Source organism: Pteropus vampyrus, unplaced genomic scaffold, assembly GCF_000151845.1.
Source record: "Pteropus vampyrus isolate Shadow unplaced genomic scaffold, Pvam_2.0 Scaffold56, whole genome shotgun sequence".
Taxonomy (NCBI): Eukaryota; Metazoa; Chordata; class Mammalia; order Chiroptera; family Pteropodidae; genus Pteropus; species Pteropus vampyrus.
The window spans coordinates 4163158-4174930 of record NW_011888837.1 but is presented as its reverse complement, the minus strand read 5'-3'; the positions used below and the strand labels follow the sequence as shown (position 1 = coordinate 4174930).

General features: G+C 36.9%; 1 protein-coding gene across 1 annotated transcript in view; it reads left to right on the top strand.

Moving 5' to 3' along the window:
* Nucleotides 1–5877: 5877 nt before the first annotated feature.
* Nucleotides 5878–11773, top strand: part of SDAD1 (SDA1 domain containing 1) — a 29981-nt gene continuing 24085 nt past the window's right edge. Inside the window, exons 1-3 of the mRNA XM_011360555.2 lie at nt 5878–6113; nt 8828–8932; nt 9394–9492. Coding sequence (XP_011358857.1) covers nt 6024–6113; nt 8828–8932; nt 9394–9492 — 294 coding nt within the window. The 5' untranslated portion in view covers nt 5878–6023. The remainder of the gene's footprint in view (nt 6114–8827; nt 8933–9393; nt 9493–11773) is intronic.

Below are 11773 nucleotides of genomic sequence, written 5' to 3'. Positions count from 1 at the left end.
AATTTTTTCCCGGCCTTTTCCAAATCAATCTCAACTACTTTTACCACGATCATCTAAACTTATCATGCTCACCCTGCCCTCAGCTTTGCTCATGCTTTTTTATTCATCTGCTTCCCTCAACAGCTGCCCTGCCCCAAATCTATCTGACTCTCACCTATACATAATTCAAGTCTTGCTGTTCCACGACTCCATCCCAGAATGCTCCTGGTCCCACTGAAATCCTTTGCCTGCAACTACCTTGTCATGAAGTGACTTTAATTGTTAAGAAATAGTCTCTGATCTAAAATTTAAATTATTTTGCTACACCAGAAAGCAGTTTGCATCCAAAGTTTATATATTGGAACAATTGGTAAAGAAATCAGTAAAAATGTTTAATCTGTAAACTGTACTTTTGAATTTAAAGGCCAGTGATCTCTCAGTTAGTTAATTAGGAGAAAGGTATTTTTTTTTTTATCCCTCCTGGAAAAATGGTAAGTCCCTTTCTTATTAGAAAGGAATATAAAGAGAAAATGAAATCAAATGTGCTTTAGAGTACTGTCATTTTCTTTTTTTGGTGGGGGAGGGAGGGCTTGTCTAGAGAGAGGATGAAATTAAGTGAGAAAAGAAAAGAAAGGCAACTTTCCTTACTGATAAGGAGTTAACTCCTGGTCATGAGAACACTTGAGGCATTTTGACAGCAAATTCATTTAAAGTTTGAAGGAGGGTTTTGACCCTACATCTTAAGGAAGTAAATAAATCACAAAGGAGCAATCAAATTGAAGCTTGTGAATAAGATTATGAACTGGGAAAATTTGATAAAAGATTAGAGGGAATGATGTCAAATTATACATTTGCTTTCTTTAAAAGTCTGCTGTACAAATAAAGATGTTTCACCTATTAAATATGATTTCATTACACTGTTTCAAGATGATTGTTTTCATAAAGTGTATGTATGTATGTATATGTATGTATGTGTGTGTATGTATGTGTGTGTGTATATATGTATGTATGTGTATATGTTCTCTATATATACATACATACACACATATATGTATGTATGTGTGTATACGTATACATATATGTATACATATATGTATATATGTATACATATACACGCATGTGTGTGTGTGTGTGTGTGTGTGTGTGTGTGTGTGTGTATGTTCTATATATATGTAGAACATTGCTGGTACTTCCATTTCCAAAGAATGAAGCTTTGCCCTCTGCTTTCTGTGCAGAGTGTAGGACCAAGTAGGTCTAGCCACCTACCATCAGCTTTCCTTAAACACGGGTGTAGATAACCTGAACTTCCTCCAGAAGGAGGAACTAAATGTCCAAATCTATAAACGTGAGAGGAAAATTATCAAAGTAAACCATATAACAGAAAGGAAAAAGTGTCGTTACTGAAAAAGAGAAATGCCAGCAATCACTTCTATAATATTAAAAGCAGAATTTACCTAAAGGCAGATGTCTCTTGTTTAGAGCCTTTAATTAGGGCCAGACTGGCTAGGTGTTTTTATGGAATGGAAGTTAAAACAAAAGGGAGCTAAATTTCTCTGAATAATTGGGAAACAGGAATTATCTCTGGCAACTAGGGAGGAGGTGGGGGATCCTGGAACAGCAAAAAGAGGGAGGCAGTGGAGGAAGACGGGAGGGGGACTATAAAAATGACCACAGCCTAGAGTAAAGGCAAAGAAGACCAGTGAGAAATGTCCTGTGGTGGGATGACCAGCTTTAAAACACTGCTGTGGAACATTCAGTTTTAAATGTAAGCCTTCCCAAGACTCTCTGGAAATACTGAGAAAAGTTTTGGAAAAGTTTCTCCTAATTGGTGGAATAGGGGCACAAGTCACTTTATTTAGATAGTGAAGCTAACTCCACAATGCAGGAGAACTTTGAGTCCACAGTGTGGCAGCTGCGAAGGTGTGGTGCTCAGATCACCCTTCAACTTGTAGATCCTTGAGGACACCTCACAACATTCATATCATTTGGATTATAGAGGTACAGTGTTCTTCCTAATAATTTATAGAAATGAAAAAGCAAGCATGATTTATAAGCAAATAAAGAAATAGGAAATTTATTCACATTACATGTTCTCTCCCCTTACTGTAATTTGACTGCTTAAAAGGGACCCACAAATTTTTACATAGTTCACTTAAAAAAAATGACTAGCCATAGCCTATTACATTTCCCATGATAGAGAAAAATTATTAAAAGATCTTGGGTCCTATGATGTGAATTTTCCTTATGGGCTCCTATAATAGTGAAAATCAGGAACACCCAAACTCAATCACATTAAGAGTCGTAATCCTGCAGTAACAGAAGATCCTACAGGATAAGGCAGCAAATGACCTCAGGTTCATCTGGCACACCCAAGAAATCTGGCAAAAAGTTCAGGGCAAGCCTTTGGTTCTTTTACCCATTTGTGAGATTAAATAATGATATAATGTACAGTAGTCTATCAACAAAGGGTCTAGTTATCCTACTCTATTAACAAAATTATTAAAGATCTTTCAAAGCCAACTATAATGTTATGTTTTGAGGTTTTAAGTGTAAAGACATAGAAAAAAACGTTAAATGATTCTTGAAAAACATTTTGACTTTTAAGACCTTGGCTATGGTGGTTTAAGAGGAAAAAAATCAAAGAAAGATAGATGATGGAACCAGTAGTCCCTGTTGAGCCTGAAGGTGATAGATTCGTTCAAAGGTAGACGCAATGGTTCTCATTGCCCACAAAGAGAAAAGGATAGATGAAATTGTCGACAAAACTCACATAAAGCTGGAAAGAATGGGGGGGGGGTGGGGAGAAGAACAATAAAAGCATAAATTAATCTTAAAAAGAACTAAAATGTCTATCAAGTTTGTATGTGGTCATTTTGTCCAATGGTGTGATTTTCTTGTTAAAAAGAAAAGCATGAGCTCCCTCCAGTGGCTAATCTGACAGTTTTTAAAAACAATATATTTTTATTGGAAAAGTACTGACACATGCCTGGCTTTTCTGAACATAGTCAATATCTTTGGTTTCTGATGAGAGAGATAATAACTAGAATTCACATGTTATTACTTACTGAGGTAAATTTCGACTGTGGATGTCTAAGAGATTTTTATTTCTTTAATACATCACACAATTGAAGGATTGGAAGAGAATCAAGATTGTCCATTCATTCATTCATTCAACAAATATTAACTGATCACCTACTATTTGCCATGTGTTGCTCCAAATGTGGAGGATAGAACAGTGAAAAAAAATCCTCATTAAACTCATAATCTAGTGCAGAAAGAAAGACAACAAACAATTAAGCTAGTAAATACATAGTATGCCCTCTAATCTAGGCCTCTTCAATAAAGAAATTTTTAATTCATTTCAATCCATATATTATGATCCATTTTATAATAAGGTCTCTTTTACAAAGGTATAAAGTAAATTTTTTTTTTCTAAAATAATTCACTTCAGGTTAAAAATCATTTGGGGATCAGAAAAAAATGCAGTTTCTTTGCCAATTCAAGACTAAATACAGAAATGAATATGGAGTTTTCTTGGTGTTTTCCAGATAATATACATTAAACATATACATATATCACATTACACATAATAAAGCCATTATTTAACATTTGAAAATACATATTCAGTTAGTTACTCTGAATACATACAATCCATAAAGGATTGGTTCCAGGACCTTCTACAGATACCAAAATCCACAGGTGCACAAACCCTTAAATAAAATGGCATAGTATTTGCATATAACCCACACACATACTCTCATATACTTTAAATCACCTCTTTAGTACTGATAATACCTAATGCCATATAAATTGTTATACTGTATTGTTTTGAGAATAATGACAAGAAAAAAGTCTATACATGTCTGTACAGATGCAACCATCATAGGCCTAACTACATAGTACACATCAGCAACAATGCAACATTTTTTTTCAAATATTTTCCATCTTTGGTTGGTTGAATCTAAGGATAAGGAACCCATGGATATGGAGGACTAACTGTATTCGGTTAGCCACTTTCAGCCTTAATTTTTTCATCTATCAAAAAAAAAATCTGCTTTCAGTGTGTTTGGGGGTAAAATGAGCTGACCTATATGCTCTCCTTAGATTAGCATGTGAAGCCTTTCATCATTAGTGCCTCGTAACCCTCCCCAACTTATTTTCCACAGCTCCTTCCCTGCCTCACACTCCCCTTCCAAATGTTAGCGACACCAAACTTCTGGCCATCTCTTAAATCTATTAGACTTTTTCAAGCCTTTATACCTTTATAAAGGCTATTTTCTTTATTTAAAAAAAAAGCCTTTCTTTTACTTGTGCAGAACAGCTCATCTTTCAGTGTCTCAATCAAGTAGTGAAACATTCTGATTCCTCCTGGCTGGGTTGTCCTCTCTATTGTTTCCACTGCTCTATAGTAGGAACACTTTGATTCATTTTAAATGTGTTTATCTATTTGTCTCCCTTATTAATCTGTGAGTTTCCTGAGGGCAAATGCCCATGTCCAATTTATTTTTGTATTCCTAACAACTACACTAGTTCCTGACATATCGATTGTGAATAAAAGCTTGTGACATGGCCTGAATTTTTCATTCACAAGTCACGTTTTGGTGACTCAAGATGACTATTCATAACCTTATGATTTTGACAGGAATTATATTAAATAATTTCAATATATTTTTTGAGGATACTTTTTCCTCATTTATATAAACTAACCAAAAATTAAAAAAAAATAAATCTATTGATTTAGAAAAAAATTTATTGCTTACATTTACTTTTTAATACCTTCACAAGTACTCGACTCAATGATTAATAAATAGAATAGGCATTCTCCAAATGCAGCTGTAAAACTAACCATGGTTTGAACAGCTTTCTTGATTTTGTTTGTGCTCAGATGTGATTAGAGTTGTCTTGTTTGGGGCTCATTCCATCCTGGTCACAGATAACCTTGACTGAAATTGGTGTTCTGTGAAATTGCTTATGTAAAGCAGGAGAACATCACCATCCATCTATTAATGCCGAACCAGTTATTAACTGACAGGCTGTCAGGCTGCTTTTTTCTTTCTATCTGGTTACAATCAAGACTGCCTGGATTGAAATCCCAGTTTCTTCGCCAGCTATGAATTTAGGCAGTCAGCTTGTCTGAGAATTATTTCCTCATCTATAAAGTGCACATAATTATAGTACCTATTTTAGAAGGCTGTTCTGAGGATTAAATGAGTTAATACAAGTAAAGTGCTTGGAATGGTGCCTGGCATAGGATGAGTGATCAAGCAGACTTTGTATTAACACTCTATGTCATACATCATTCACCACATATTTATTTTTGCACATTTGTGACATGGTAGAAATGTATTCTCTTGGAATTACCAGGAACTGATTTTAAAACTCTGGCTTAAGAGTGCATAAGTTATAACACTGGTTCTTTTCAATACAAATTAATTTGCATTTTTAAACCAATCATCATGACCACATTTTATCCAGTCTGGCAGTCTTATCCCGAGTCTGGGTCGCGTTGAGTTGAAACAAAAAAGTATTTAAAATTATACAATTAAAAACAACACCCCTCATTGCTCTTTTTTTCCCCCTCTATTAGAATAGGATAGTGCTATCTACTCCCCACGGATTTTTTTTTTAGCTTCTAACTTTAGGTTTAGGAATTAAAAAAAAAAAAAAATCTAGTAATCTTCATCTGTTTCGTAAGAGCATCGAGATGATGAAATAACTAATGTATGTGGAAATCAAAACAAAACGAAACAAAACTCTTTGCATTTCAGATGATCTCAGAAACGGTCGGCAGTAGTAGCGGTTCCCCGACGGTGGGAAATGTCTTAAAAGCCACGACAGAGCATTTCGGCAGTGAAAGTAAGTTTGACATTCCGAGGCTCCCGTAGTCCCGCCCGTTTTTAAGTCAAAATGGCGCCGCCTGTTGAACGTCCCATGTGCTGTTTCCGGTCGTACTCGGAAGCACGATTCCCAGCCGTAGCTGGAACTGTTTGCAGTTGCCAGCAGTGTGGATTTTCCAAAAAGTGGTCGCCGCGGAGCCAGCCAATATGTCCAACAGAAACAACAACAAGCTGCCCAGCAACTTGCCGCAGTTACAGAATCTGATCAAGCGGGACCCACCGGCCTATGTGGAAGAGGTAGGTGTGCGGCGCGGCAACGCTAGAGGCCGAAGCGCGACTGGTTAGACACCAGTGGGGCGGGGAGGCGTAGAGTGGAGCTGGGATTCTGGCTGGCCACGTGTTCTTTTAGGCTTTGGGGTCTCTCGGGAAGAGAAAAGGCCTTGAGAAGCGACATGCTTCGGAGTTTGTTCCCCACCTCTTGGAAATCTGCTGTCCCTTTGGATATTTTTCCTGCTCTGTAGACCCCGCTGTCACGGAAACACCCTTAAAGACCTCATTTTGCTTTAGGATTTATCTCCCGACCTCACTGAGGTGGAGAGACAAATGGCCCGCCCCTAACCTCTAACTTCCATGCAGGTTTCTCAACCTTTTCTTTTCAGGAACCCCTAACTTGAATTAGTTAGTAACACTTGTTGAATCGTATGTCAGGATGCTTTCTACCGACGTTCGTTTCCGAGCCGAGCTGTCTATGGTAGGGCTGTGTTGGGAAGGAGGTGGTATTCTCATGTATAAGAGACAGACACAGGAGCTTAGTATATCTAGTTAAACCAGGATTTAAATTCATCGGAAGCTGGCATGACCTGGATGTCAGAATCTTTTCGGGAAAAGATGAGGTTGAAAAATTAGATTAGGTCCAGATTGCGTCCAGACTTTGTATACGGACGTCATACGAATTATGAACATTGAAGGTGTTTGAGCCGAGAAGGTACAAAATGAAAGTGGCAGTTTTAATATGTTAATCTGGCAAGTGTTTTCTTCAGACACCCATCTGTCTGACAGGCGTTAAACAAGAATCCGCTAGGTGTTTGCTGCAATTGTTTAGGCTTCTTTCTCACTAAATTATGATTTTTTTTCAATGGCTAATATAGTTATTCATCTTTTGACTGCCGTTTTCATTTCTCTTCTTCCCCAATTTTTCGTGTAGAAATATTTATACTAATGCTTTAAAAAAGAGCAATGTGATTTAGGTCAACGGTAAAGAGAACCCTTTCCCAGAATCAGGGCAGTGAAAATAAAGAGTAAGGAACAAATACAAGAAATTAATATAGGTAAGGCTCTAAGATGCGTAAAGCACTATACAACCACTGACAGAGTGATAAACAGTCTGTATAGTGCTGTATTTAAGAGCACTAGTTTCAAAACTAACTAAATCCTAGCCCTGCTTTTGACCAGTTCTTTCAAAAGGGAGCATTAATTACTGAGCCTGTTTTAATATGTAAGGAGATCATTCTTACCACAGAATTGCTCTTTCATTCATTTAACAAATACACATGCAGATCTATACATATTTTACCTACTGTGTGTCAGTATAATTCTAGGCACTGAGGATACAATGGTAAGACAGATACGAGAACCTTATTCTTTTGAATTTATGTTCTAGTGATGGTAGACATATAGTGGTAAGGACATGAAGAAAGTAAAACTGGATGGGAATATGTCCTGTTTACCTCAAGGCAGTTAGTGATGGCTGGGCCAGGGTAGGGTAGGGGAAGAAGTGGGATAAGGATCTTGACAGGAGCATACCGAGTTCTGAGGCACTCTCCTCTCTCCTGTCAATAGTGGTATGGAGTCAAGAAAAAGAGGGTCTTATCTGAAACATGTAGGGGGCTTCAGGTCTCTCTTGACTCCTACTCGTGGAGAAAGAAGGAGGCCTACCAGTTTTGTTGGAAATCAAGAGTTATGTTTTCTGACCATGCTAAGTTTAAAATGTCTGGTAGACATCTAAACAGAGATATCAGACAAGTAATATATGAATGTGGAGTTCACTAGACCAGTCAAGGCTGGTAATATCAAGAAGTACTCATTCTCACAGTGTCTGTCTGTCTGTCTGTCTGTCTGTCTCTCTTTCTCTCATGCACATATACTCCTTAAAAGTGTGGTCTAGGGATAGAGAGTAGATACATGTAAGTGAGGCCTGGTGAGTTTCAACATTAGATTGAGTTGCTACGATTAAACATAATTAAATGAGATAATGTACACAATGAGGTTGGCATATAGCAAGTGCTGAATAAGTGGAAGCTACTATCATTATTTCTGTGCATCTATCCAGGATAAAATCTCAATTAGTATTTAAAAGACGGGAATTTTGACTGGAGTACTTTGTGTACTTGAGATATAAATAATTTACTTTTTCTGGCCTGGTATTTTTCTGCTGATGTGAGTGCTCTGTATACATCGAAAATGTAGTAGGAGTTATTTGGATGGTAAATGGCAGAATAGGGCCAGAATCTGAGTTTTTGACTTTTACTTCACTGTTCTTTACACCAGGGGTCCTCAGCCCCCAGGCCAAGGATCAGTACTGGTCCATGGTCTGCTAGGAACTGGGCTGCACAGCAGGAGGTGAGTGGCGGGCAAATGAGAGCTTCATCTGTATTGGCAGCTGCTCCCCAGTGCTGGTATCACTGCCTCAGCTCCACCTCAGATCATCAGGCATTAGATTCTCATAGGAGCACCGGCCCCTGGTGCCAAAAAGATTGGGGACTGCTGCTTTACACCACACTACCTAAATTTCTAATAGTAGAAGAAAGGGTCTTTAGTTTACCTATGATGTGCCTAAATTTTTCAAAACTTATTTTGAAGAATACAGATAAGGAAAAGGTAGTGTTTCTATATACTTTTGTCACATCTTTAGCTCCATGCTACTGTCAAAGACTTCTACTAAGTAATTTTTCATTCCCTGCTGAGCAAGTGATATAATAGAAGGTGACAAACTTAAATTTATTTTTCTACAGTTTCTACAGCAATATAATCACTACAAATCCAATGTGGAGATTTTCAAATTGCAACCAAATAAACCCAGCAAAGAACTGGCAGAGCTGGTGATGTTTATGGCACAGGTAAGAAGATACTTTCTGAATAACACAAAAACCAGTTGTTACATATTGTTTGCAGAATATTTTTCCAGTAATATCCAGCCTCATTCCATTCAGAGTAAAACTGTCATTTAAAGAAAAATTTTTTTTTAAATTTTCTCTCTTTGCAAATTTTATTTTTTTCCGTTTGGTGAGTTCGAAAATTTTGCTAGACCTTTTCACAGAACCATCTAGAGCAAAACTTTCAAACTCTTTGTTTTCTTCAAGTTCATTATAAAGTCAGATTCTAAATTATGTCACATATTTTACTAAAACTAGAGGAAATGTGAAAGGGGTCAGAGTAATTAGCATGTAAAAAAAAGATATGGTTTGGAACCATCTACTGTGAAATAGTCTTTATTCTTTTATTTTAGAACATCCTAAATATGTGCCATGAATTATAGGAAAGAAAGAGAAACTTCAGAAGAGTCTTTGCTTTGTTACAGATTGGTCACTGCTACCCAGAACATTTAAGTAACTTTCCTCAAGAGCTGAAAGATCTTCTCTCCTACAATCACACTGTCTTGGATCCAGATCTTCGAATGGTATGACCAGTAGTGGGGTTGATACCTATGCTGTCTTATTTATTGTCTGTGCATGTAATATGTGTTTAAATGAGAACAGCCTCTCAACTAAACATCTTTTTAAAATATTAATCAGAATATGTCACCTCTTCCTTAAAATCCTTCTGTGGCTTCTGATTTATTCTTAGAATAAAACTCAAACTTATCATGGCCTTCAAATCCCTATGTGATCTGCTTCCTGCCTGTGTTTTTTTAAATCTCTTCACCTTTTCTGCTGCACTCCTCTCTGATCTTTCTGTTCTTCCAGTACGCTAACCCTCCCAGGATGCTCTTTTGCCTCTTTTGAATAGATGGTTCCCTATAGTCATTCAAATCTCATATGCATGAAGAACCTTAATTACAACTTATAATTTGTATAAGCTTAATAATAAACTTACCCATTAAATATCCATTTTGATCTTTGAAACGTTGTCGCTTTAGTAGTTGAGATTGGGTCCCCTTTACCAAGCCAGTGTACCCATTTCCTTCACCTAATGCCCCCCTGCCCCACTCCTGTTTCTCTAGAGCATTGTCTTCAGCTAAATGGGAGCCCTAGCCCCTGGAAGGTAGTCCTCGAAGAAAGCTCACGGCAGGTACCTGACTAACCCAGCAGTACAAAAGCACAGCCCCTTCCTTCATGGTGGGTCCTGATTTGTGTTGCAGTTTATGCTCCAGGGCTTCTTTGTGATCCGACTAAAGCTAGTCTCCAGCCAGGTGCACATCCTTGCTCAGCTTCCTTTTTTCCGCCCTATCCTGCTGCCTTACTTCCCTTTTAAAAGAGAGCACACCCAGACAAATCCCTGTAATGGGAACCCAGCCTTAGGCATTTTTAAATTTTATACATCAGCCTTTTAAACACCTTTGCAGCAGGTTGAACTTACACAAATATGATCACAAAACATACTGATATCTTATACCAAAACCTGTAAAAATACTAAGTCCATAGATTCAACTTTGTTTCTTATTACATTTTGAAAGACTTTCTATAATTCTAAGATTTTATTAAGATTTTTAAGAAAAAGACTACGATCTCAGACAAACCAAGGTTGAAGGCTTAGGGTTGTTAACTGATTAACTCTCAAGTTGGGACATGGGACCTAACGGCACAGCCCAAGAGGTTTCAAACCTGAACCATTTAGTCAGAACACTTAATGTCATGGAACTTTTCAAGTTCCTCCAGGTTGTACAGGTTTGAGATTTTGACTATGAGACCCAATGTCTTTTTAAGTAATAAGGCTTTAAGTTTTGTGTGGATAACAGCACCACACTAATATGGTCAGCAGGCATTATTAAATAAATAAATGTGCGTGTATGTTTCTTTATAGTATTTTATGATGATTAATAGGTTTTTTTAAAATAATTAGTAGAGATTTCCTTTGCTAGGAAACAAGGGATTGAGTCTGTGTAATTAGCATTAGAGGAATTATTTAGAACACTCTGGTGACATCCTCTTTTTAGTTGGCTGTTGTAATAGCCACCAATCGTTATCAACCTCTGAACTTTTTTCTACCTAATATATTTGCTACCTTTCCAGGACTTTTTGAATCATTCCCAAGTTTTTCTTTATGCTTTCCTGCTTACACGGGTGGAAACAGACTGTATTTCTTAGTAGAAGAAACAAAATATCTATGTAATTAACTTATTACCTAATAAAATCAATAAAATGATTTTTTTTATATTTCTCTTTGACAATGTAACTACGTTTTTATGTACTTTTTGTTAATTTTTTTTCTATTAAAAACTATTAGGGTAACACTGATTAATAAAATCAAATAAGTTTCAAGTATATAATTCAACAGTATGTCATATATGTATGGTATTGTGTGTTCGCCACCCAAAGTTAGATTTCCTTCCATCACCAACTATTTGACGCTTTTAAGAATTATTATTTTTACTATTTTACGTTTAGATTGTCACCACCTTGCCACTGGGTGCTTCTTAGTCCTTTCCATCTAATGGAAAAAAGTATTAGAGGCAAAAATTTGAGCCATAAGGGTACGCATAAAAGTTGGTGGTAAAAGTTCTACAACTGCTTTTGGGCCATTCTTGGTACTAACAATACTTCAAAAGAATGCCTTGTAAGGTCACAAATTCAGATTGGTTATTCCAATTTAGTGTATTATATTACTGTTACCCCATCTTTCTTATCTCTGTGGATTCATTGATCTCTGGGGTTTTGTCATATATTGACCTCATGTGTAAAGTAGCCACAATGTATCAATTAATATGACCCTTTGTGACACTTATTTCCTTTGTGACACTT